At 37.1% G+C, this 27,761-nt stretch overlaps 1 protein-coding gene across 8 annotated transcripts in view; it reads right to left on the bottom strand.

Annotated features, from left to right (window-relative positions):
* The window catches only part of Tsc22d1 (TSC22 domain family member 1), a 102,818-nt gene that overhangs the window by 65,258 nt on the left and 9,799 nt on the right, over positions 1-27,761 (bottom strand). Inside the window, exons 3-4 of one of the 8 annotated variants that reach the window (XM_045146449.1) lie at positions 9,609-9,765; positions 7,127-8,789 (exon numbers count right to left, since the gene is read on the bottom strand). The exons of 2 other annotated variants lie outside the window; for them this stretch is intronic. In XM_045146449.1, coding sequence (XP_045002384.1) covers positions 8,751-8,789; positions 9,609-9,765 — 196 coding nt within the window. In that variant the 3' untranslated portion in view covers positions 7,127-8,750. Of the gene's footprint in view, positions 1-7,126; positions 8,790-9,608; positions 9,779-10,977; positions 11,134-27,761 lie in introns of those variants that run through there. 5 more of the 8 variants (XR_006636331.1, XM_045146447.1, XR_006636329.1 and 2 more) reach the window with 5 other exon arrangements.

The raw sequence follows: 27,761 nt of genomic DNA on the forward strand, positions 1-27,761 counted from the left end.
TAGGGGAAAATTACAAGTATTTTAAATTAAAGGAAGTAAAACACAAATTAATTAAATTTGGGGAATGTGGCAAAAACAGATCTCCTACAGAGATTTTCAGTATTGAATACATGATTAGAAAAAGACTCAAAACAAGAGAAAAGGCAACAAAACCACACTCTAGTTCTCAACAATAGACAACAGATACGAAATATTTGTAATACAACTGAAATAGCTAGCTACTGACCTCTACACGGTAAAGATACATATTGAGCCATCCCTATGAACATGACAACGTACACGAAATGAAGCAACTCCCTAAATGGCACAATCCATCAAAACTCCCACACAAAACGCATCTGAGTAAGCCTGTATCTGGTAAAGGAATGAGACAGTAGTTAGCAACTTTTCCAACCAGAAAGCACTAAACACATCAGTGTCTAGGTGCATCTATGGCCTCAACAAAACATTTAATGAAATAACAACTCTCCATCATCTTTTGAAACGGAGAAGGAAATCCTAACTCATTTTGAGATAAGCATTATGCTAATACCTAAGTGAGACAAGGATAACATAAGGAACTTTTAAAACCCAATACATGAATAATTACATAATCCATATCAAATGAGATATACTCCAGAATATGCAAGGCTGGCTCAACATTCAGAAACAAATCAATACAACCAGCTGAGTTAACAAGCTACAGCAGAAAAAGCATACAACCCTATTAATAAATGCAAACAGCGCCGGGCGTGGTGGCGCACGCCTTTAATCCCAGCACTCGGGAGGCAGAGGTAGGAGGATCACTGTAAGTTCGAGGCCACCCTGAGATGACAGAGTTAATTCCAGGTCAGCCTGGACCAGAGTGAGACCCTACCTCGTAAAACCAAATAAATAAATAAATAAATAAATAAATAAATAAATGCAGAGAAAGCGTCTGATAAGATGCAAAATCAAGTTACAAGTAAAAGCTCTGAACAAACTTGGAATGCAGAATTTACTCAACCTAATGAAGAGAGCTTACCCAACCCCTATAGCTACCACCATTCTTTCTGATGAGAAAGCTGGATGCCTTTCCTTTCCTCTCTCAATACTGGGACAGAACACGGACATCACCTCTCACCACTCTAAATCAATACCATGTTTTACCACACTTGATAAGCAAAAGCAAAAGGTATAAAGACTGAGAATAAATAACTACCTTTGTGGCTGAGGAAATGGCTCTATGGTTAAAACTACTTGATTGAAAAGCTTGCCAGGCCAAATTTAAGTCCCCAGTATCCATGTAAAGCCAGAGGCATGAAAGTGGCACATGCATCTGGATTTCATTTTCAGTGGCAGAGGGCCTGATGTACCCATAGTTATCTTGTCTCTCTCACTCACTCAAGTAATTAAGAGTACCTTTGTTCAGATATAACTGTTGAAAATCCCTAGGAGCCAAGGGGTGGGGGAATCTCTGACTAATTAAGTCTCTATAGTATGGTTGCATGATCTACAATCTATATGGGGGGGCGGGAGAGCTGACAAAAATTTCAAAATGGAGAAAAATGTTGAGCTCCATGACTGAAAAACTCAAACATTACTAAGATGTCAGTTCTTCCCAAATTAAACTTTAGATTCAACACAATCCCAACCACAATCTCGTAATTTTTCTTTATTATTTATTCTCTTTAGTTTATGTATGGAGATAAATGATTTAAAAGATGGAAAATAGCAGAGCCCTGAAGAGGAGTCAGGTCTAAGGAACAGTACTGACTTCAAGTCTCACTGAAAAGCTCCAATATACAGTCTATTAACAAGGTAGCAGACCAACAGAACAGAAGAGTAGGTAGAAATAAAGCCACAAAGTAGTATCACCCTCTGCTTGAAAGAGGAGCAAGGGCATTTCACAAACAACTGTCTTTTAACCAATGCCTCCATTCCCCCCAAAGAAAATCAACACAAGCTTCACAAACCTTACACAAAAACTAATTCGAAGTGGGTCATAGATCAGCTTGCAAAATACAAAACTTTGGCACATGGGAGAGATTAGAATTCAAGAAAAAATAAACTATGAACTTGGGTTTGGTAGTTAGATTTTACAAACACTACCAAATCACCAAAACTCATTAAAGAAAAATACAACAAGATGAAAGCTATTAAAATAAAAATTCTCCCCTGAAAAACACAGTTAAAGAGAATGAAGACAAGCCAGGGAGTGGGAGATAATATTGGATACACACACATCTGATAAAAGACTGGCTTTCCAAAATATACCAAGAATATATCAAACTCAGTAAGAAAATAACTTATTTGAAAAGCAGGCAGGCAAAAGCCAAGTAAGGTAGGAGGATCACTGTGAGTTCAAGGCTTGCCTGGACAAGAATGATTTCCAGATCAGCCTCACGAAAACAAAAAAGTATGTCCATACCTGAACAGACTGCTCACTAAAGGTAACAGATGGGAAACAAACTTGTGATAAAGATGTTTACCCCATTAGAGCTACCAAAATCAAACACTAGCAAAAGCTTGTGAGAATTAGGAGCCTTCACTACTGGCAAAAACACAAAGGAAGACAGCCTCTTGGGAAGAGTCTGGCATTGGGAACTCTGGAGCTCGCCATGGGCTTGCCATGCGACCCACCCAACCATAGCACAAATAGTGCAGGGAACTTCTGAGGCATGAGCTGACTCTTGATATTGGAACAATGAATCTGCGGCATGTTATTTGGGAACTGAGTCGGAATGGACAGCAATGTGAACTAAGAACTTTTGTCAATATTCCCATATCTACTTGCCAATTATACCATGTGTGCCACACTAACATAAGATGGTAAGAAAACCGAGAAAGGGAAGTGTATGGTGTGCATTTTGACCAAATTTTCCCTTATGCCTAAAGTCTGTTTATACCTACTGAGCAAAATAATCCTATTTATCTACTTAACACTGTGTTTCTATGTGAAAAATCCCAAGGCTCTGCACTCTTTCAGCAAAGATATGTGACAATGCCAGAATTCTTGAGATTAGCTGACTTCCTTTTAGATGGGATCAGGCATGTCCACAGTGCTATGGCCATAGCCAACAGACCTCCTTTCAAATGCCACCTCCCTAGCCTACTAACTGTATGCTCCTGGGCGGGTTTTGTAATCTGAGCTTCCTGGTAAGAATGGAAGTATCACTGTTCTCACATGCTGAAGTTTGGTAACTACATATAAAACACCCAGAAAACATGCCAGAGTACTTATGTAAATGATGCTGTTTTCCCCAAAACTCTAACTGAGGTAAGGCAGAATAGAGAGCCCACCACATCCATGAGCTCTGAATCCACAGACCAGCCACTGCAGACTGGGGAAAGGGGACTATACTAAGTATGTACAGACTCTGGTCACTAACTCCTCAGAATTACTTACATAGTAACCCAGAGGTGATATGAACTTCGAGGGAGAATATGAACTTCGAGGGAGAATGTGGGTCGGTTATATGCACACACTATATCACTTTATAAAAGATGTTAAGTATCTATGAGCTTAGTACCCACCAAGGTTACCAGAAACAATAAGGCCCTTATGTCCTCCTGGAGGTCACTTCAGTGTTTGGGTGCAAGCTAACTGTCCCGACTGGCAACTAAAAGCTCTGTTAAGTGGAAAGTGTTGCTACAGAAGAGTATATTAAATTTCAAGAAGCAACACAACTGCTGCATAGACATAAAATGCAAAACACTGTATTTGAATTAGAAGTTAGGCCACATTCTGAGACTTCAAGGCTATTTCTTCAACCATCTTCTGTGGTTTGGTATATTTCCAAAACCTTTCCAATGAAGCACAGTCTTTCATTTCTAATTATAATTGTGTTACTAAATACAAGTTCATCTTCTTCATGAGGCCATTCATGCAATAGTTTGGCTCCAACATGCCCGGTTACCCTTAAATTTGCAAGGACAATCTGAAAAAATAACATTTTATATTACACAAGTCATTTAACATAGAATTCAGAATTATTTGTGCCAGAATTATACAAGTAAACAAAAAATAACTTAGATGAAAGTTATACTTCTGTATCTGATTTCCTAAGGTCTTAGCTATCACTGTTAGGCAACTAAATTCTACACATTATACAGTATTTGTATAAACAGAGTACTAACCTGATTTAAAAAAAATACTCTAATTTTGTTTCTCTACCTAGGGAAAGCCTAATATGCATAAAATTAAGGACTAAACGGTTTGAGGGGTCCATGGACAAACAAGGCCATGTTCCAATAACCAGACAGAATGCATCTATACTGTGCTGGTTCAAAGTGACACACCAAGAAACAATGGAAGGCTGAAATGTGTTCAGAGATTGGTAACATCTTTCAGGATATCAAGACAATGCCTCAGAACTAGGAGTTAAGAACATGCGGTGTGTTTGATTTGTGAACAGAGAAAGCTCAGAGCCAATGGGGAAATTCACTGCCCAGACTCCCTGCTGTCTAGAACCGGGATCCAGAAGTTAACACACTACCTCTCTCTGAGCTAGCATACAAGTCTGGAGTCAAGCACACAATTTCTATTTATCAACAGTGTGGTATTACAAATGTTATGTAAACCAGGCGTGGGGGCACACGCCTTTAATCCCAGCACTCGGGAGACAGGGGTAGGAGGATCACTGTGAGTTTGAGGCCAATGTGAGACTACATAGTGAATTCCAGGTCAGCCTAGGCTAGCTAGAGCCAGAGCTTACCTTGAAAAATCAAAACAATTTAAAAAAAAAGTTGTATTTCTAACCATTATCCATAATATATGTAAAAGGGTACTAGAGTGGCCAATTTCTAAGTTAATTTTTAAGTTTAAAAGGAAGATATAGCCAATAATCTCATGGTATATGTACCCAAATTTCCATGCAAAATAAAAGATTTTTATAGAGCTCACAGGTTACAAAACACTAACTTAAAGGCCAGGTGCAATGGTACGCACTTGTAACCCCAATTATTTAGGAGGCTGAGACAGGAGGATCACAAGATTGAGGCTAGTCTGCGCTACAAAGGGAGACCCTGTCTTAACCAAACAAGCAAGAACAACCTACAAGCTAAAATACTCAAAGAGCAAAGTAGGAGCCTCGAAATAGCAAGGCCTACATGGAGTTAAAGGGTACAGTGTCCATTGTCATATTTCTACATATACTCTGAAAATACCAAAACAAACTTGTTAGTTGACCATCACTAGACTCCAGGAAAAGAATAAATATTTTTTTTGTTGTGTTTTTGAGGTAGGGTCTCACCCTAATCCAGGGTACCTGGAACTGACTCCATAGTCCCAGGCTGGCCTCAAACTCACAATGATTCTCCTATGCTTGTCTCCTGAGTCTGTGATTAAAGGTGTGTGCCACCATACCCAACATGAAAAATTAAGAAAAACTCTTCCTAATTCTTTACCTCTCTGAAAATGCAAGAATATCTATTGCAGTCTGTCATCAGATATCACACAGAACACATTCTGAACACGTTTCTATCTATACCATACCTACCTCTTGTGCAGAGATCCCTTTGATAATTTCTGAAAACTTCGATGCAAACTTCAGTGTTCCCTAACATTTTTACTACAGTGATCTAAATTATGTTACATGTTTATACCAGGAGAAAAACACTCCAGAGCACCTATGTGCTAATTTTTAAACATAAATTGGTCATATTTAGGACCAAATATTTTCAATAGGAAATAAAACTAAATGAATGAAAAATAACTTGCTTAGGATATCCAAGTATTCACATTCTGCTCAAAAGTTTAAACAGAGCAAGGAAAATAAGATCTGAAAATTAATTTATAATAGGCTTAAAGGTCAGTGCTTTGTAGTCATTGGCTTTACTTTAAACAAAAGCTACCAAAACTCCCAACCTGTTTCATCATTAAAGAGCAATGAAAACAGAATTTTCTACTGCAGTGACTCTAATCACTGATGATGAAACCACAGCTTGTGTTCTCATCGTAAAGATAATGGTAACCCAAATTCAAGATTTTATAACATTTTATTTGAAGGCTATTGATAGTGCAGGAAAAAATCCACGTAAGAAAAACTACTCGAAAGCCTCATTTCACCATTATCTTTGCAAAACTTTTGAAATCCGATGCAGGAATTTTACCTCCCACAGCACCCACCCCTTTCATACATATACATAGGAAAGGCTTGTATACATCCTAGTGAATTCATGTAAAGTCATAGCCTTCCACTGAACCATGTCTTTTGTAATAGTTCTAAAAACAAAACTTTCTTTAACTCATCTTTTCCACTTACCAGTTTAACAAAGTCAAGAATTCTGGCTTCGTTCCCCTGCTCCAAATATAGTAACTCCAAATTAAAATTTCCTTTCATACTTCTCATTTTACTCAGAGTATAACTTCTTTGGGGAGCCAAATTATTTCCTATTAGTCCACAGGTTTTTGGCCAATTTTTATTTGATTGTCTTAGAGTCCATCTTAATGTTTAGTTTCCTTTCAAATCCTTTCCTTTCCTTAAAATCCAAAAAAAAATCCCCTTGCTTCGAACATCCTGCATCAGAAGTTTTCTAGTGGCTTCAATTTAGTAAGCTTATGTAGCTATAAAGGCAAATAATTGAAACCAAATTTCACATTTTCCCATGTTATCTTGGTAAGTTTAAAACCAAAGACTCTGGAGTTTAAGCATTCTCCTATGGTTATCAGCTCAAGCAGAATGTGAACAGTACATGGCACCTTTTCTCTTGGTAACAACTTCAATGAACTGGGTAGTTCTCCAATCAGCCACTGTTGCCCAGTGTTTTCTGACACACTACATAGACTACATTGCAAGGGGTTATATTTTGATTAATCTAGCCTCAAAAACTTTGGCCAAATTACTCCTGATATTTACCATATTAACTCAAGAATTTTAATGATTAAATGGGTTTTTTTTCTCAAAAAAAACATACAAAAGGGAATATGTATTCAGAAATACTTCAAGAAAGACACATTAAATTAAAATACACTTAAAAATACGGTTGTAGTTTTCACTTTCCACTCCTGAAACAGAAATAAGCCATTTATCAGTAAGTGCATTTTTTTCATGGAGAAAGTATTTATTAGTTTTCAAATGATCACATAGTACAAATATTACACAATTAATCATTCTAGAAAAACGCTTATATTAATATTCATAAAATAAACATGGAAAATATAGGATTGTATATTGTAACAGGAAATTACTGTTTAAAAAAATCTAAAAGGATTAATGCATCAAAATAAAAGTTTAAATAAACAAATCAGTTCACATTAATATACAAAGAGTTTCACTTTTAAATAGCTTGTAGTGGCATGAGGTAAATAGAAATGCACTTACATTTCTTTTGCACACTTTTAAGGAACAGAGCTAAATGCAATTAAAGCATAAGATAAGAGGTGAAACCACTTTTCATCTTCAAAATAGAAACAGAAGTCTCACAGGCCATAAAAGGGTTTGTACTGTGAGTCAAAGAATTCAACTAATTTAATTCCTAAGCAAATTTCACTTTCATTCCCCTGGGTTCTAAAACGTTGAGTAGATTTTTATTTGTCTTTTGTATGCTTATAAACTCTTTTATTAACCATCAAAAACACAAAGTATCATTGTATAGGAATTCAGAGTTGTCTGGGGAAAGTTTTAGTTCAAATTCAACTTTCAAACTTATTTTTACTTTTCTGAAAGTGTATTTATAATCAATGGAAAATATAGTTCTCATAGACAAGAAAGACTAAAGGCCAGGTTATATTTTAGCAAATGTGGTTTCTAAAACTTTTGAGATTCCTAGAACACTTTAGCTGTTTGTGTGTCACTAACTCAATTTCCTTTCTTAAAATTTATTCCAAAACAAAAGAAACTAGCAGCATCAGGTGACTGTTACATTTTTTTCTTAGTAGCTTTTTACTGATCAGTTAACAGGCAAGCAAAATAAACAAATAAATAAAAATTTAAAAACAGAAACAAATAACTTGATAACTACTACCAGCTAACAGTGTGGGTTACTACTCTGCAACAGATCTTCACTCCTGCTGACTTATCTAACACTTAAATTGCCTTCATTCTATAAATGATGCTCTGTGCTACTCAAACTTTAGTGAGCCTTCCATGTAGAGTAAGTGTGATAACTCGAGTTCAATAGGTATTTATTACTATAGAAGACAGACAAAGCTACTGTAATCTCCAAGATAGCTCTTTGACTTTGCTAATTTAACAAATATATAACAAGAATAAGGCTCAAGACCAGTAAATGATGAACTACAGCATATCCTGATATTAAACATTGAAAGTGACCCTGGAATAATTAAGAAGGTCACCCTTTATTTTCTAGTCCCTTTTAGTGTCAGGTAACAAAACAAGGTTTCATCAACTTATTTTTAGATTTTCTATGCTACTTATAAGTTTGCCTACTTTTATTAAGGTTATTTTCAGACTCACAGATCTTTTAAGTGAAACACAGAGAGCTGCTTTAAAAGAAAGGAGTCTCTCAAACTTCCTCTATTTCAGTCCTCTGAATAGAAAGAATTTTCATGGCCATGTAAAATTCCAATCTGAAAAGATTATTTCATTATTTGAGCCTTTCCATGTTCAGACCAAGAATAAACCAGAGCAAATCTTAAAGTTGATGGATAACAAATCAGGTAGCTGGCTCATCCTTGTGTCTTCTAGACATACTGCATGGGTCCATTCACCACTGCCTTCCAAACTGCAGCTGCTGGTGTCTGACTCAAGTCATCCATGAGGGCTCTGCTAGAAGAATTCCTTTTGCTGAAGAGGTATGATGTTTACCAGTTGAAAGAAATCTGGGCATTAGAGAACAAATAAACCGGTCTCCCATTTGCAAGATACCTGGAGTCACAGAAGGAATCCACCAAGGAAAAATGAAAACTTGCCAAAGGCACCAGGTTCACATTCTACCCACTGCAGATGATAAGAACTCCCTGCAATCAAATCCTACCCTTTGGCATCAAAGAAACTAAGAGATAAACCATCTTAATGCCATGGAGAAAATCTAGAAAAAGGCTCTTTAGCCACAAATAACATTCCTAAGGACTAGAAAACTACATTTGAGTATATTAAACACAGTTTTCAGGGATATTATATCCTGAAACTTATACTCACTCATATTTACTTTACTAAAGAATGAAGCCTACATTTGACAGTAAAACCACGACAGTGCTATCATTCCATCTTCTCAAAAATCTAATATGAAGGCCTAACATTTAAGGTAAGAAAAAGACCCAAAAGTTCTCACTAACAGGGTAGGATAACACCTGGACATCTGACTGTAAAAATTAAGAGATTTCAGATGTCTAGCTTGTCCAAAGATGAAGCCCAGAATCTTAAACTACTGGAATGGAAAAGAGCTCTTATAAGTCCAGTACTGCCATAAAGGCCAACTTGGGGAATATGCTTTCTTAAATTCCTGTGGACTACACAGGTATTCACAAATCACCCCAAATTATCTACTACTTTAATTATCTGGAGAGAAAATAAATTTTAAGTTTCTTTTTGAATGGGCACTAGATAGCAATCTTAAAAACAAACAGATTGTAGTCCCCCCTGGTTCTTATAAGAATCCAAGGGGTTTACCAATAGAATAAAATGGGTAATGGAAGGACACTCCAATCTATAAATAAACCCAAGCAAATAATGGAAAGCACCCACTTGTTTATTATCCTTTCCCACTCTCTCCAGAAGCTGGATATTCTGTCTCCAAGGGGTCAGTGGAGAAAGTAGACCCCTGACGTCAAAAGCTCTCCGTGGTCTTGGCCGTATCTGTGGCTCTAGGATCATTCCTTGCACCTCTGGTAGGAGAGAAGCACTGAAATAGAGAGCTGAATATAGATTTAAGAAAAAAATCTTATTAAGAAATCACATTCTCTGCTCATTTGAGTTTGTAATGGCTTATCCTCAAGACAAAAAGGAACTATCTCTGGTTATACTTTCTTAAGCACCTTCTTAATTGGAACTTTAGAGGTCTGTTATCACAAATGATTAATTCCTCCATAGCTGTTAAGAAGGGACTTGTATTGGTCTAAGCCATAAGATACTGTGACAAACCACTCAACTTCTAGTAGAAGACTGAAGCAAAAATTAATAAATCAGGACTAGAATCAAGATCATAGTTGTCTTAAAGGGACAGGAAAAAGGCATCCAACCTCAGCTGTATAAAAGTAGTCCCAGTTAATTCTTCTATCAAAGAGAACCAGATGGATTGGAAAATAGAAACAGAATAATCAAGCATATTAATAGGAATTCTACTAAATTGTGGGACTGCCTACAAAGCTGAATTTGTCAAGTTTAAGTCTTCAGTAATTTAAAAGAATTAATCGCACTAAAGGCCAATATAATATACAAAAAGTTAAACTTAGATTTTATTAAAGCTATGATTACTGTCACCAAAAAAAGGTTTACTTTTCAAGCATTCATCTTTGAAGCTGGGAGGGCAGGAGGATAGTCTTCATAGGTAATGCAGATTTAAAATCTTTTAAAATGCATGATCATTTTGTTTGGGGTCAAGATGGACCAGGAATAATTATTAAGGGTTTCCATGTAGAGAAATTAGAGCAGTAAGATACGCCAAACAATAGATGATGGTAAAGACACTGGGAAATCATTAGCTTTATTATAGGAATGAGGTAAACAGAGAGAAGAAGTTTCAAGCACATAGCATCTGACCAAGGAGAAGCTGACAGGAGAACGAGAGGCAGATGTGTGTTTAAAGCTACAGGAATTGCAGGATAAATGTTTAACAGTGTTGCCTTGGGGAAAGGACAATTATACTTTGTGACAGAGTGATGAATCCCTATTGTCAGATCTTCCTCTTAATATAAAGGTGCTGTGTGTCCTTGCTCTGTGACTATACTCATAATGTGCGAATTCCAGAACATGCTAAAGGTGCTATGTGCCCTTGCTCTGTGACTATAGCCATAATGTGCTAATTCCAGAACATGTCATAATATGGGCAAATTAAGAAAAATTTCAACCAAATAATCTCCTTCTCACACAAACTGGTTATCACAAGGTTCCTTACCTGTTAGTGGAACGAGGATTGTGCTCTCGTTTTCTATCAATCAACCAACAAAGGTTAAAGTTTCAGCATTAAGAAGGTAGCAACCAAGCAAAGGGAGCAGTTCAATGCCTTCACTTCCTCCTGGCTCTGGCAGCCAGTTTGAAAATATACCCAAAGCTGAAAAGGAATGGTTATTCCATTATCTAGCAACATTTACACTAAACTTTTTAAAAGCCTAAAGATGAAAAGAGCAAGCTAACCTTTCTGGTTAAGAACTGCACAAATGAGGAATGTAAACAGTCTGGCCTAAGAAAACCCATTAGGAACTTAACCATCCAAACAATTACTTCCAAGGTAAAAGGAAACGTGAAAACAGGCAAGGAGGTGAAACTGCCAACTAGGAAGGCGGTATCCAATGAGTAACTATGAAACACTTCATACGCCACAGCGGCAGCTATTATTTCACTTTAAAGTGCCCAATAGGTTTTGGGTTCTTTCAGCTTTGAGAAAACTACCTTTAAATCAGTGGACTTAGAAAATATATCATCATCACACTGAGGAGGTAGTTGATGAATGGAGAAGAAAGAAGTACAAATTAGAACATTAGTATGAATACTGAATATCTCAAGAAACACACAATTAGTTCCAAGAACCAAACTAAAAAAAAAAAAGTGGAAATAAAAATTAGTTCATGGCTGGAGCTCTTACAGAGTGAAACTCTTTACCAATGAGAAAGGCTTACAATGTCTAATCAGAGTTATCTAATAAACATTTTTATTGCAACCATATGATGCAAATAATTGCTAAAGAATGCTTTAAAATTATTAAACAACTATCCTCTATTTTTTCTAGTTAATTTTCTTCACAAACCCCTTTTGAATACAGTAATATTTTAATTTAGACCCTAAAAATTCTAAATAAAAATCTTCTTAAAAAAAGTTTAGTTATAGTAATCAAGATAGCCTAAAAGCCTATCCAATAATTATGATCAAAAATTTTCCAAATTTTCCAGTTTCCCCATTCTTGAATACTAATCACCCGAAGGGCAAAGTGAAGCAAAAGCAGATCACAGAGAAAGGGGCCACTTTGAAACACACACACGCACCGTTTTCTTGTTTGGAACTCATCCTCACTCAAGCTAGGTTTACTTCTCTATGGGAGCTTTCAGGTATAAATCTTCAAACTTTTGTCACACCCCACAGAATGCATGTGAAAAATACAACCATTCTTAACTTAAAACAACTCCCAATAATGTCCTTAGGTTATGTTTCATGAAATGAATCTGAACTTTGTCAAACTCAGATTACTTTCAGAGTACTCCTTTATTCTGTCTGAAGTATCAAAGCTTCAACATACTCATACTTGCAATTAATACACAGAGATTTTGCCAAATAAAAATTATTTTGAAATCAATCAAGAAAGCTAAAATTACTTTTCCAATAGTTTAAAAATATTGTGAAGACACTGGATCTGATTATATATCATTTACATAGGAAAATATGCAGGCAATTCCAAAATGAGGTCACTGTTAAGCAAGCAAGCACAGGTGCTATGAACACACTGTTGAGAGATGACCACAGGAAGGATACAGTAGACCTCACCTAATTCTATCATAATGAACACAATCTTTCCATGTGACATTGTAAGAGAAAAAAAAAGTATCTTTCTGCAGGGCTAGTATTTTAATCACTACAGAGTACATTACAAACCAAAGCTAACAAAATCAGCAATGCTGTAACAGCACCTCAAATGGAGGAGGAGGCCTGTGTCTAATGTACGTCAATAACATCACCTTAATGTTTTCTATTACTGACATTTTCAAGGATTCTTACTGAAAATCCAGTTATAGTCATATTGAAAATTTATGTTAAGTATAACATACAAATACCACTGAAAAATTCTTTTGCAATACATATTTCATAAGACTTACAAAGTTTGTTCAGTACTAAATTATTAAATGATCCTGGCTTACTAGTTTTAAGCACCGCTAATATCAAAGAAACACAGAAAGGTACCCCTAATTATTTTTAAGCAATGATCTAGCATACTATTATTACTATCATTATTGTTGTTTTGTTTTTTGAGACAGCGTCTCATGTATCCCAGGCTGGCCTCAAATTCTCGACGCTGCTTGCCTCCACCTCCCATGCTGCGATTATTACATCCAGGATTCTACCTTTAGAACCATGATTTCTATTCACTTGGGCAATTATTCTTCTAAAATTGGTACTTTTTATGTAACACAAATAGATTATTCATAAAACATTATAAGTGAGTTGATAACATCGTTAAATTCATTCTGATACAAAATGAACTTCCCAGACTCCTCTAAACGTCCAAAACAGCCCTAGTTGTCCGTAGGAGGAAAAGAACATCTTTAACAAAAGCCAGGTCTCTCTCTATCTCCAGTCCCCAGGAAAGTGTTTGTTACTCTGAGTAGAAAATTATAAACAATTTACAAATGAATGACGTCTACTGATCAATAAGCAAATGTGAACTGTCTTAGATGGCTGACATCTAAAGTAGATATTACACAGTTCAACTTTCTAATCCTAAAGGAAATGAAAAACTTTATCAAAAGTATTACTTTATTGCCAGAGGTGGTATGTATGCCTGTAATCCCAGAATTTAGTAGAGTAAGGCCAGCCTAGGCTACATAGCAAGTGCCAGGCTAACCAGGGCTACATAGCTAGAGACATACTAAAACACAAAGCAAAACTCCATTATAAATTTTTTTCACATTCTTTTGGCTAAGTCACCATTCAAAAGTGTTACTAGAATTCATGTCACTGCACTAGATTTAAATGCCAACTGTTGTTAAGGCAAGCCAAGGTGTCCACATGTGTACTAAGTCAAGGAAGCACAAGGACACTGTCCATAATACAATGTTAGAACAGTTGACAGGTTATAGAAGAAAAGGGGTAATCATGATCTGAGTAAATTCTATCAACTACAACCAAAGACAGAAAGAAACCTCAGTGTCAAGAACAATAAAAACAAGTGTTTAAATTTGCCTCAGACTATTTTGAATGAAAAATGGTTTTTTATACATTAGACAACAAAAATTAGCAAAGGTAATTCTGTATTTTTATTTCTTTATTTGAGAGCAAGAGAGACAGAAAGAGGCAGAGTGATTAAGTATAGGCATACCAGTGCCTCCTGCCACTGCAAACAAACTCTAGACGCATGCATCACTTTGTGCATCTGGCTTTACATGGCTTTTAGGGAACTGAACCTGGGCCATCAGGCTTTGCAAACAAACACCTTGAACTGTTGAGCCATTTCTCCAGCCTAGTGATGGTAATTTTAAATTGCTAAATTATTCAAACACATTTTTCATAATTGACTATTACCTCTCTAGTGTTTCTGATACATGTTTCTTCTCGTGTGAAATGCTGGCTTTATTCTTAAGATGGCCAGCACACTTTGAAGTACACAAGTTCCTTCAAGAGGTAGAATCATCTTTCTACTATATTTTTATTCTAAGATGCTGTTGGGCCACATTTACAAGAACCCTTAGAAAAAGACTACTTCTACTGCAAGAAAAACTCAAGTTTTATGAATCAGGTTACATTTACATCAATACTTTTGGTATCTTTATCCACTTGTGACATAAAAAAAAGTTACCAGGCAACAACAAACAAAAAAATGAAACTTAAAAGTTCTGCTCAAGCAAGGATCATAAGTAGATGCTAAAATTAAGGGATGAGAGTAAGAAGAAAACCAGAATCCTTAATATTGTCTCAAAATACCTCCCAAAGATTTTTTTAAAAAAGGTAATAATTTAATAGTTCAAAAATCTGGCAGGTACCTATTTAAATCAAATGATCAAGGTGAATCAATAGTATCCATGTACTGCCTGAAATAACGATAATGACAAGGACACACCATCACTTATCTAATTTTTCCAAAAATGCATATTCTTAATTTGGTCATAAGAAAACAATAGGTGAAACAATGGGAGGAGAATATGATCATGATATGTTGTTTTTATTTGTGGAAATTGTCAATAACATTTCAAAGAACTGAAAAGAAAATATCAGATGAACATAAAGTGACAGCCAATCTAAGTACTAGTTCAATCTAGTCCTCTTAGTACTAGTACAATCCAAGCACCAGTATAGTTTAGTTCTCTGCAAAAGTGTCAAGGTTGCAAGAGGCATAGAAAGAATGCAAACCTAATTTGGAATAAAAAGTTAGGATCATGAAAAAAGTACAATTTCAGAACCTAGACTGAATCCAGGATCATAAAAAGGTCACATGGGACACAATGTCAAAGTTCAAAATTGTCTAAATATTCGTTTCCTAATTTCTACATGTGTACTAAGGTTGTGTGCGATCTACATAGGGAAAACTGGGTGGTCCACACTTTATGAGGGGTCTGTGTACTATTCTTTGCCACCAATTTCTTGACTAGATTTAAAATTATTTCAAAATAAAAGGCTACAATAAAAATAGCATGAAAGGTATTGAAGCAGTCTCTACATCTAGGTAACACCCCCTGAAAACAAAGATGTATGTAATGTGGTCATGTAAATAAAAGTTTAGTCCAATCGTTCTTATAAACCAGCCCTAATAGAAAGAACATTCCCGTGTCATTGTGAACCTCAGGGCCCACACTAGCAACTATCAAAAATTTAAAAAGACTGTGTTTGTCAACTGCTTACCAAGAGGTTGATTTTTAAGCAATAATCAGATCACACAACCCCTAAAGTAAGTTATCCAACTTGATATCTTGTATTTAAAATCATGGAAAAAAATTAACCCTAGTATTTTACTAACTAATCATAGTCTTTATACATATTTCTAGTTTTCAAACATTTTGAAAATAAAATTTTGGTAGTCACAATTGATGTCTGAAAAGCAAAATACTACCAGAAAGAAAATGGTGGAAACATGCAAGGGAAAAAAGATCATACTAACTAACAATTTAAGAAACAGAATGTAGACATTCACTTGTAATCTCAGCCTTAGGAGGTTAAAGACAGGAGGGACTAAGAAGGCGTTCAAGGCAAGCTTGGGCTACATGAGAACCTGTCTCAAAATGAGAGATTTGGAGGGGTGCTGGGGAACTGACTTCATATTGGATTGGCTATCAGTAAAAACCTCATAAAAGCCAGCCCTGCAGAGTGCCAGTGCTACAAAAACTCCCATTCCTTACTTAAGCAAATCAGAGATCCACCACCTCAACCAGGAAATGAGGCTAATTAACGCGCTTTCCTTCATCTATCTCGGTAAATCGCAGCGTGTGTGGCATCCATAAGTAATGACAGATTATGGCATTTCTAAGAAATGAGACAAGACTCCATTCTTCCTTCAAAATTTGAGTTCAGCTGATATTCAAAATCCTGTGCTCTAAGTTGTTCACATCTGAAGAACTAGTATTACAAAACACTCGTTTTAGAAGTTTATACTCAATTCAAAATCCAGTTCAATGAATCTCCGAAACCTAAAAAAAAAAAAAAAAAATCTAACACAGTGACACATTACCTGATTAAAACACACTGATCAGTCCCATGCAGGTCTAAAGATGGAATAGATAATCTTGGGGAAATATGCCCACCTAAGGCAATCTTTAAAATAAAGTTTGAAAATCACTTACTTGATCCAAATAATGGTTCTATTTTGGAGTATTAACCTACTACTGCTACATGACATTATATTTCTGCTTTGTGGAAACTTTTGTTTTTGTGAATTTAACATTTTTCAAAACATTTCTCAAATACTTAGTTATAGAGAGTCCTAGGAGAATGGGAGTCAGAAAACAAATCCCTATTACAGAATTAACATTTATTTATTTTTCAGCTAGCTTTTTAAAAGTTATGTCCAGAATGGAAGCACTACAGAACCATTCTCAGAATTGAGAAGCAGCCACACTGAGGCTTAGTCCACTTAGGAACCCAGTGAGAAAGAGCACACAGAGTCACAAAGACCCAGAGAGCTGGTTTAGAAGGCTCTCATGCGACAAGGTCTCAGACATGCAGCTTTTCACTTTAACTTACAGCTCTTAAGGAAGGAATGTCTCTTACTTGGCACAGCAAGTGCAGCCACCATATGCAGAGCTACAAAGAGCTGAGCTAGATGCATTGCATATGTTGCCACCTTTAATGCCCCTCAAACAGTGCCACGATAGCTATTAACCACCCCAAGAACAGGTAAGGAAATGGGGCTTCAAAGTTCACACAATTAGATACCAGACCTGATGCCAAGGCTATATTAACTCTACCTCACTGGGCTATATGCTCATTCATCAGTAGCTTTGTTCAGTTAACCAATTAGAATACGAAGCACCATGCTCAGCAGGCATGGAGTGACACCTAAGCATGGGTAATGCAGAAGAAACACACAGACCTTAGAATTCTTCTTCAAAGTACTACTCAAAACACCTGACAACGTGACTTGTTTGTATGTCTGCTAAGTGCAAGGCATATAGTAAGCATTCAACAAACACTTCTGAAAAACTCCATCTTCATGCTATCAGGAAGAGAGTACTGTTAAAAAATGAGAAAAAAAAAAAAGCCTTCAGCCTGAGGGACACTTGCTCAAACTAACTTAGAATTATTTTCACTTCGCATTGGTGGATTTATGATGTAGAGAATAAGAGAACAGTGCCCTTGTTCAACAATTACCAATTCATACCTTTCCGTCTCTGCTAATAGTTTGTTCCCTTCCTAGGTTTCCCATCTCATATGATGAACCTCCAACTCAGACCACTGGTTCCAATGGCATTTAAGTCCCTTATGTAAAAGCTCAAGTACAGTATAATCTGATTTCATTAGGCCAGAGCCCACTTGTTAAAAGCTTTCTTTTTTAAAATACTGGATCAACTTTTAAAATTTTTATTTATTTGCACATGGGAGTATATACCAGTGTCTCTTGCTGCTGCAAATAAATGCCCACCTGGCTTTAAATGGATGACTAGAGAACTGAACCCAGGTCAGCAGGCTTTGCAAGCAAATGTCTTTAACCACTAAGCCATTTCCCCAGGCCCTAGATCAATTGCTAACAAGCTGCTATAAAGCTTCATGGCTAAGAATCAGTACAACTAGAAAAATACCTGAACTCAGATAAAGAAAAAAGCCAAAATTAGCACTGGGCTATCCATCTTACAAGTTAACTCAGTTAAAACAATCTCCTCTCCTCAGTGATTGCTCACCTGGACTGGGGAATCAGAGCGCTCAGCCAGCCTGACAAAAGTACATGAAGTATGATGTCTGAACGCACTCAAATTTGCACAAGGACTAAATATTACTACTGCTTTTAGCAGTTTTTAGGAACTTCCTATTAGTGAGAAGTAAAAAACAATGAAGCATGCAAATAAGATGTATGACTATTCAGTAATAAAGCGAACAAAAAAAGTGAAAAGCTACCTGAATGTCTGAGACCTTGTTGCATGAGAGCCTTCTAAACCAGCCCCCTGGGTCTTTACTGTTGAGTACAGTTCAGAAAGGTTCCAATTGCTTCTTTAAGCCCCAACATATATTTATGAAACAGAAAAACAATAAAATGAACAAAATTTACCGAGCATAACTGTCAGCAAAAATTAAACTTTACTTTCCAGTCTAAGGGGGCAAAAAGATAAAACAAACCTCATTTTTCAATGCAATATTACATCATTCATATTAAGTTAGATTTCTTTAAAGTTCAAATAGCAAGCATGTGATATGAATAGAAACTGTAACAACTCAAAGTTAAAGATCTGAGTTATAAAATGTGCTATTATCATTCAATTAATTAAAACTAAGAGTATTCTAAGAGTATTTTAATGTAACTTGATTAGTTTATGGTTAAAAAAAAAACAAGAGACCAATAGAAGGCTACCTATCTGATTCACTAATATGTTCATGTCAGAAAACTAAATGTCTCTAGTTATTTCTTTCTTTTAGAATGTAATTCTACTTGCAAGTTTTCCAAATTCAAAGTTTAATATTTAGCTATGAATATAAAATTGTTACCCATTGGGGTAGAAAATGTGGCCAAGTTATTTTACTTCACAACACCTTAACTATAATAATATAATAAAAGAAATGTTACAACTTTCTTTCATCTAATTTGCAAGTCTATTATAAACTTATTAATCTTATATGAAGTTACAAATAAAAGGGCTAAAGTGGTTGTCAATTTAGTAGTGTATGTCCTCAATGATTATTAATTACAGAGATTCCTAAAAGGATTAGTGTGTGGTAACATATTTTTATTTTTATGGGATACAGATGTAAGAAATCTAATTTTGAGCCAAGAGTGGTGATACATGGCTTTAATCCCAGCATTCAGGAGGCTGCAGCAGGAGGATTACCATGAGTTCAAGGCCAGCCTGTGCTATAGAATTCCAGATCAACCAGGGCTGGAGTGAGAGCCTGCCTCAAAAAATTGAAAAAAAATTTTTTTTTAAGATTCCTAATTATTTTAAATTCACATTCCCATCTTCTCATTGTCTATTTACCCTTCTTGACTGGAACTTCAAAGCTGGTAAAAATCCCTAATAATGAATATAAGCAGTTATGCAAATGTACACATGCTGCTGTCATTTCATTTCATAACTGAATGCCATTTGGTGGGTCACGATAAAGGACGGTAACCCACAAAAACCATGGAAAACATCTGGGACTCAGCCACACACCTCATCCTGTGATTCTACAGTAAACCGAGACATGGTCCTGTCCCAGACTCTGAAAGAACCCTGGTGACCCACACCTGAAAAAGCCTCTGGAAAGAGGAAAAGGAAAGCTCAGACAGCGGCTGAGCTCACTGTCCCTGAGCCATGGTCATCACTGTACACAAAACCAAGGTCTTTGTCAACTCACATATCTCATCACCTTTGCACCCAAGGGAAGACACTTGAAGAAACAATAAAAAACTCAGGCAAAGAAGTTCATTTAGGAAGCTGTATGAAGAAGGGAGGACCACCAAAGACAGCACCTATACCACACCCAGCGAATGGTGAAGGAGATAAAGCGGAGGAGGAGGAGTCTCAAGGCTGTCTGCTAAAGTTGCTTGAAAGCCCAAGCAGCCACGTGTGGTGGCACGCGCCTTTAATCCCAGCACACTCGGGGAGGCAGAGGTAGAAGGATTGCTGTGAGTTTGAGACCACCCCGAGAATACAGAGTGAATTACAGGTCAACCTGGGCTAGAGTGAGACCCTACCTTGAAAAACCAAAAAGAAAAGGCCAGAGCAACGAACGTAGGGCAAGGACAAGAGTAACCCTGCAGAATGTGGAGATGCCAAAACAGAGAAAGGTAAGAAAGCTGGAGATGCTGAGAGCTAAGTGAAGTGTGACTATATAGTATATAGTGACTATATACTATTTCTATCGAGTTTTATAAAAATGCACAGCTTTGTTTCTTTCACCTTTTTTTTTTTTTTGGTTTTTTGAGGTAGGGTCTCACTGTAGCCCAGGCTGACCTGGAATTCACTATGGAATCTCAGGGTGGCCTCGAACTCAAAGCGATCCTCCCACCTCTGCCTCCCGAGTGCTGGGATTAAAGGCCTGCGCCACCACGCCCGGCTTTTCTTTCACTTTTAAGCACACAGAACACTTCATTGTTTTAGGGTGGGGAAGGAACATGTTTCCCTAACAGAATGTCTCCCAGGCTAGAGTGAGAAAGAAAACACTTTTCCAGCGAGTTTTGATTCCTTTTGGATCCTGGGATGAGGAACTAACTGATTCTGACACAACAGTCATGTTGGATTGGGCCTTGTACCATGAGAAAACTTAAAATTCCTTTTTATCCTCTCCCCCTCCACCATCAACATAGATTTAACTGCCTTAAAACTTCCCAGCACTCAGGAGGCAGGAGGAGGATCACTGTGAGTTCAAGGCCACTCTGGGACTAATTCCAGGTCAGCCTGGGCTAAAGTGAGACCCCAGCTCAAAACAACAACAAAAATAAAACAAGAAAACCAGACACCTCCTGGGACCTGATCCCTTAACAATTGGTTTTGCCCATGTGTCAGCTGATCTGGACATTGCAGTGATATAACTGATGTTTTCCTCACAGTGGTACCTTTTCTAAAAGATTGTCAATTTTTCTGAGTAATAATTCTGCCATTTTCATTTCATTTCCTGAAAGTCAGGGTTGGCCTGTGAAAAGCTGTTTAACAACATGCTTCGTGTGAAATGACAACCCTCACTCTAAGCATTCTCTGTTGAGAGCATCACATGAAGACTTCAATGGAATTTACAGCAACTTTCTGATTTTGGTAATCCATACAAGAAGGAAGTTTGAAAGTTCTTGTAGAATGTTAATGAGTGTCTGCCCATGCCTGAAGTACCATGACTGTTTATGAAAAGCATCTTTAATAAAACTGGATACAGCTTGGCTTGGAAAACTGAATTTATAAAGCTCATTATGAAAGCATCTTATTTTTAAAAGTACATTTACTGAAGCAAACTTCACTGCATGCCATGTGTAAAATGTAATTTTTAAAACAAGACTATTTTCTCAACAAGTGAGAATGTGTAACTGTTAAAAATACTACAACAAAATTATCTGAAGAGCACAACCAAGAAAAGGAACACAGTCATAAGCAAAAACTTCCTTAAAGAATAAAGTTAACTGGAATGTCTCTCGTTTTTGGTTTTTCGAGGTAGGGTCTCACTCTAGCTCAGGCTGACCTGGAATTCACTATGTAGTCTCAGGCTGGCCTTGAACTCATGGCAAACCTACCTCTGCCTTCTAAGTGCTAGGATTAAAGGTGTGCGCCACAACACTTGGCAGAATGTCCATTTTTTAAAAGGATGAAAAATATAATACTTGAAATGCTTGTATTAGTCATTAAAGAAAAAGAAATGATAAAAGACCTGTACTATTTCAAAATATGTTAATCAATATTTCTCATTAACAGATGAAAGTAGGAATTATGATTAATAATTAAATTAGGGCTGAGTGTAGTAGCCAGTGTGGGCTACTTACTTGTCTCAAAAAATAAGTTAAATAAATGAATACTTAAGTATAAACACTAATGAGGAGCTTCTGATTTTACTACTGAATACTACTATAAAGATCCTTTGTAATTTCTGCAGCTAACGGCCTACCTTTTCAACAAAATATATTACAAATATTTTACCAAATATTCTTGCTACACTAAAGTCTCCATCATATCTAGAATAGGAAAAAAGTAGCACAAAGCAGAAAAGTGATATAGCTGTGAGAAGTAACACCTTAGAGGCAGAGACAGAGTAATTTCTTCATACCAGTCCATGATTCAGTAATTATTACTGAAATGTATTCTTTGTCTATATTTTTCTTTGAAATAGCATGCTCAACATCCCCCTTCCCTGTTTTTGAACAGGGTCTCACCACCACAGCCCAAGCTCTCTATCCAGCCTTGGCCGCAGGGCTGGGACTACAGGTGTGTACCACATGGCCTGGCCCTGCCTGGCCAGCACCTAACTTTCAACTAGTAACATTCAATACATACATTATAGTTCTTCGGGGCTTCCCTAAAATTTCTACTACCTACCTCCACGTCAGTAATATATATTCTTATGACATCTGATATGCCTCATGATCCCATTTATTTTCTCTTTTCTTAAACCTGCTTTAAAATGACAAAAGTAGCAAATGCAAGACTGTTTGTAGAAGCCCAAAAGAGACCCAGAAGTGCTTGGTGAGAAGGGCTTAGGGGCAGGGTTAGCTCTACTGGTTACAGAAATTGTAAGCAGTCTTTTTCTTTTTCTTTTTTTTTTTTTCCTTTTTTAGTTTTTTAATTAGTTTTCTATTCTGCAAGTACAGGCAGATTGATACCATTATTAGGCTCATCCGTGACCTACCCCTCCCCAATGGCCCCTCCTTGTTGAGGTATATGGGTCGTGAATTGTGGAGTTAGCCCACAGTTATTGGTACAATAAATGTCTCTGTACATCATGACCCAACTTTTTTGATTTACTTATTTAACCATGCTGAAATAGAACCTGGGGGCTTTGGGCATGTCAGGTAAGGGTTTTACCACCTAGCTACACCCCAGCCCATGAGCAATTGTTGTGGCCATTACACTGCAGAGTTGTGTTCTCCAGGATTAGGCTACCATGTTTAACCTCTAGATAAGTGGAGTGTTAGCACGTATAAAGCAGGTTCTTACCATCTTTCCCAGTGAGACCAGTCACTGCAAAAGTAACAAAAAGATTCTCTGACTTCTTATTTTATGTTTATTAAACTATTCCTTAGCCTTTATATTGTCACATAATTTCCCCATGTATATGTCTTACACAATCCATGTAGACAAGAACCATGTTTAATTACATCTTAGCCTGTATCATTATTAAAGATAATGATTCATATCCACTCTGCCTATATCATGACTAGACATAATGACTTACACCTAGTGCCTGCTCGAGAAACTCTCACTTGATAGGGAAGGGAAAGGGTAGAGAGAATTTAACACTATCTATAAAACTAATGGCCGCAAGATAAAGCATACTGGGATGTTTCTATCCCTATCCTGCGGCTATGTCTCTTTTTTCTAGTTCATGTTTTAAATTCACCTATTTGAGCACTGCTGCACAGGCTAGGAATACAGTAAAACTAGACGAGCAAGGTCACTGCTCTCAAGGATCCTATATCCTTCAGTATAGGAGTAAGAATAGCAACCCCATCCAATTTCCAACACCTAAACACCCCAGAGTAGTCTAAGGAACGTTATAATGACTTAGTAGCATCAGCATACTATGGTTTGTCCCCTCAGAAACTCACACTGGAATTGATTACAGTGGTAGTATGGAGAAGGCCATTAAAGGTAAACAGGTAATTGCTCAGGACTAGACTAATTCCAGACTGTTATCATGGTTGTTATGAAAATGCTCGTTCGCACTCTCTCTCCCTCTCTCTCTCTCTCACTTTTGCCTCATTTGTTTGTGCATGAGTATCCTGCTTTCTGCCAAGCAAATGCAAGGATCAGCACCAGGTCCACAGCAATGAGCCGTTGATCTTGGGATTTCCCAGCTTCCAGAACCATGAGGGCCGGGAGCTATTCATAAATTATCGTCTGCTCTTTATAAATTCGTAGTTCTAGCACAGCAACAGAAAGCAGGCTAAGCTGCAACAGTTCCCAGTGACTCCCAATGTACTGAAACTGATTTGAGTGAGGAAACAGAACATCCTGGTTCAGATCACATGCTAGAAGAACACAGCAATCACTAAGTACCTACTCCAAACCAGATGGCCTACACTTAAAACCCAGCTCCCACTTAACAGTTATGTGACCTTGAATAGAATGCTTAATGTCTATCCTTAGTTTCCTCATCTGTAAAATGGGGAAAACAGTACTACAACCATAAGGGTGCTTTGAAATAAAGTAAGTTAATACATGTGCTGTTCTTCGAATAATATGGAGCATGGGTACTATGATTTTAAGATATTTTCATTCAAAACTACCACCACTACTATTACTACTGCTAAATTATTCTGAGCCTATAAACAAGCACATACTACCTCACAGAGTGTGATATTTATAGACTGAATAAATGAACTTGAGTCAGTTTCTTCTCAGTGAAACTTGAGCAGAGAAATTCTATCAACTGCAAGATACTAGGACTCAAGAGAACATAATCTATTTCAAAGTGGTTTGTTAAGAAAAACAATCCAGGGCCTGACGAGATGGCTCAGTGGGTGAAGGGCATAAGCATCAGGACCTGAGTTCAATCCCGAGCACTTATGTAAAAAGCTGTGAATGCAGTGCATACCTGTAACCCCAGCACTGAGCGAGGGGTGGCGGCAGGATTGCTGAGGCTGACTGGTCAGCCTGTTTAGCAGAGACAGTGAGCTCCAGGTTCAGTGAAAGATTGCTCAGGGAATTAAGGCAGAAGAGAGATAGAAGAAGACACATGTCCTTGTCTGGCTTCTGCACATGTGTGCACAGGACACATGCATCTGTGTGCATATGAACACACACACACAAATTCAGTAAGACTTTTTACTATCAGCACTAAACATATAACATAGCTATTATTTTAACTGTATGTATATGCCTTCAAAGCCCTCCTAGCTAGTTAATATGCTACTTGTTCTTATCTGAATACACACTAATAATTCCCCAACCTAAGCAGTCAGCCACTACTACAAAAATAATCTGGGAGGCCTAGAAAAATAGGGCACTATCTCATCTGTCATATGCCCATGAAGCAGAGTAACCTGTATGGCTCTACAGATAAGAAAAGAGGTGTTACTTACCATGATCTAAAGTCAACCCATAACTGAACCAAGCCATACAACACAACATGGCTGTATGCCAGACAGCCGTGTTTAACACTGTCAGTCTACAAACAGCGGGGGAGAATCTGTAGGGAATCTTAAAATTAGCCAATGATGAGCACAATATGACATCATTGTCCCACTTTTTATTATTCCTTTAAACTGAAGACCTCAACTCTTAGTTATTTTTGACTTCCATTTTGTACCCATCATTAACAACATTCATTGCTAATTCTGACCACTGCCAACCATCTTTCATAGTTCCTTTCCCTCTGAACAATCTGTACTTCATGGGTTTAGTAACAGGTGGCCATAGTGATCATAGAAATTTTAAACAAGTTCTCAATGTTTACAAAACTGATTAATAGGAAAAAGCTCAACACAATCAAGAGGCGCTTGACGAGTTAAACGCCTACTTTAACAGCTGGCACTGTATCAAGGCCTTCCAAGACAACACTTAGCTAGACATTATGTGCAAAGAATCTACCACAGTCAAAAGCAGAAAGAACACTAATTTTAATTTGCTTAGTATTTTGTCGATTTGATAGAGAGACATACAGAAAGAAAGAGGTAGATATACAGACAGAACGGGCACACCAAAGCCTCCTGCCACTGCAAACTCCAGACACATGCACCATTTTGTGCATCTGGTTTTAGATGGGTACTAGGCAACTGAACCCAGACTTTCAGGCTTTGCAAGCAAGCAAGTACCTTTAACTGCTGAGCCATCTCCCCAGCCCTATAATTCCATTTTTTTAAAGTTTATTTATTAACACACACAAGAGAGAGAGAGAAAGAGAGAAAATAGGAGTGCCAGGGTCTCTAGCCACTGCAAACAAGCTCCAGATACAATGCACCACCATGTGCATATGGCTTATACGGGATCTAGGAAGTCGAACCTGGGTCCTTAGGCTTTATAGGCAAGGGCCTTAATCACTAAGCCATCTCTCCAGCCCCCAATTCAATTTTTAATAGAGACTTTTTTGTTTCATTTAAGTTGTTAAGAGGATTTTTATTATACAGACATAAGTAGATAGAATAAAATGCAATACTTACTTTTTAAAAAAGCCAACTAATCACTGTTTGGCTCACAAAAACAAAATTCTCAATTATTTCTATGAAAGGAGAAAATAGTGTCGTTTTATGATAATCTATAAAGAACTTATTTATCTTTCAAAGTTAAAATAGTCTCTGAGAAGGGCCTCCAGCCACTGTAAACAAACTCCAGACATATGCGTCACCTTGTGCATGTGGCTTACGTGGGTCCTGGAGTATGATGCCTGGGTCCTTTGACTTTGCAGGCAAGCATCTTAACTGCTAAGCCATCTTTCCAAGAAATCACATCTACCTTTTAACAATCCTATCTCAAAAATAAGTTTGAATGATAAAAAAAATTAGCTAAACTTGGAAATTGGACAGATGTTTGAGTGACAAATGAGAAAGCAAACAATAAAAAGAAACAAATCCTTAGCAAACAGTGGAGAAAGAAAAGAACAAACCCAATTTATACTGTGAAAACCCCAAAGGCTGAGGAATTCCCACTACCGTATCTACTATGTAGTGGGATAAACAGCAGGTTCCCTAAAATAAGGAAGATTATAACCAACACCACTGGTCCAGACCCTAGTGTAAACAAGCAAACAAAAATCCTTCAAATACTGTCTGAAGTTAAAAAAAAAAAATTTTCAGAACTAAACAAATCAGCCTAACAGAAGGCAGGAAAATAGAAAGAAAACAGGGTGAAGTAAAGATACATGTCCTGGGGTTCTTATGATTTTTTTATGCTATATCTTTCTCCCTCCTCAGAAACCCTACAGAGAGAGCCCTAATCAAAAAAACAGTAATAAGGGTAGCCAGGCGTGGTGGCACACGCCTTTAACCCCAGCACTTGGGAGGCAGAGGTAGGAGGATTATTGAGAGTTCAAGGCCACCCTGAAAACTACATAGTGAATTCCAGGTCAGCCTGAGCCAGAGTGAGACCCTACCTGGGGGTGGGGGTAAGACTTAAAGTAAAAGCCTAACTACCTAAAAATGAATAATGACAGTACATTAAGAGCTCCCAAACAAAAAGTCTAGCCAGATTACTACATAGTGAAGTCAACACCTGGAAAGCTTTGCTGAGAATTTCTGATCAGTAATTTAATTTCTTACTCTTACACACAATTACCAAGTATCGAAATCACAAGTATATCATGAAAAATAAGGACTAAGACAAATGAGAAAATGAAATCTGGGAAAAACAAGACCACCCAGAAAGAAAACTAAAAACACCAAGAATGGTGGCACATACCTATAATCCCAGCACCTGGGAAGCTGGGGCAGAAGACTGCAATTTCAAGACCACCTGGGCTACAAGGACACCCTATCTGAAAATACAAACCCAAAATATCTAACACTTATTTGTTTTTCAAGGTAGCTCTAGCCCAGCTGAATTCACTATGTAGTCTCAACTGGCCTTGAACTCAGTGATCCTCCTACTCCTGCTTCTGGAGCGCTGGGATCAAAAGCATGCAAGACTGCGCCCAGCAACACCAAAAATTTCTTATTTTTATATATTCACACAGCTAAGTATTATTATCATTATTAAACTACAACATAATTAAAAGGGAACAAAG

The sequence above is a fragment of the Jaculus jaculus genome, chromosome 3, assembly GCF_020740685.1.
Source record: "Jaculus jaculus isolate mJacJac1 chromosome 3, mJacJac1.mat.Y.cur, whole genome shotgun sequence".
In the NCBI taxonomy this organism is placed as follows: domain Eukaryota; kingdom Metazoa; phylum Chordata; class Mammalia; order Rodentia; family Dipodidae; genus Jaculus; species Jaculus jaculus.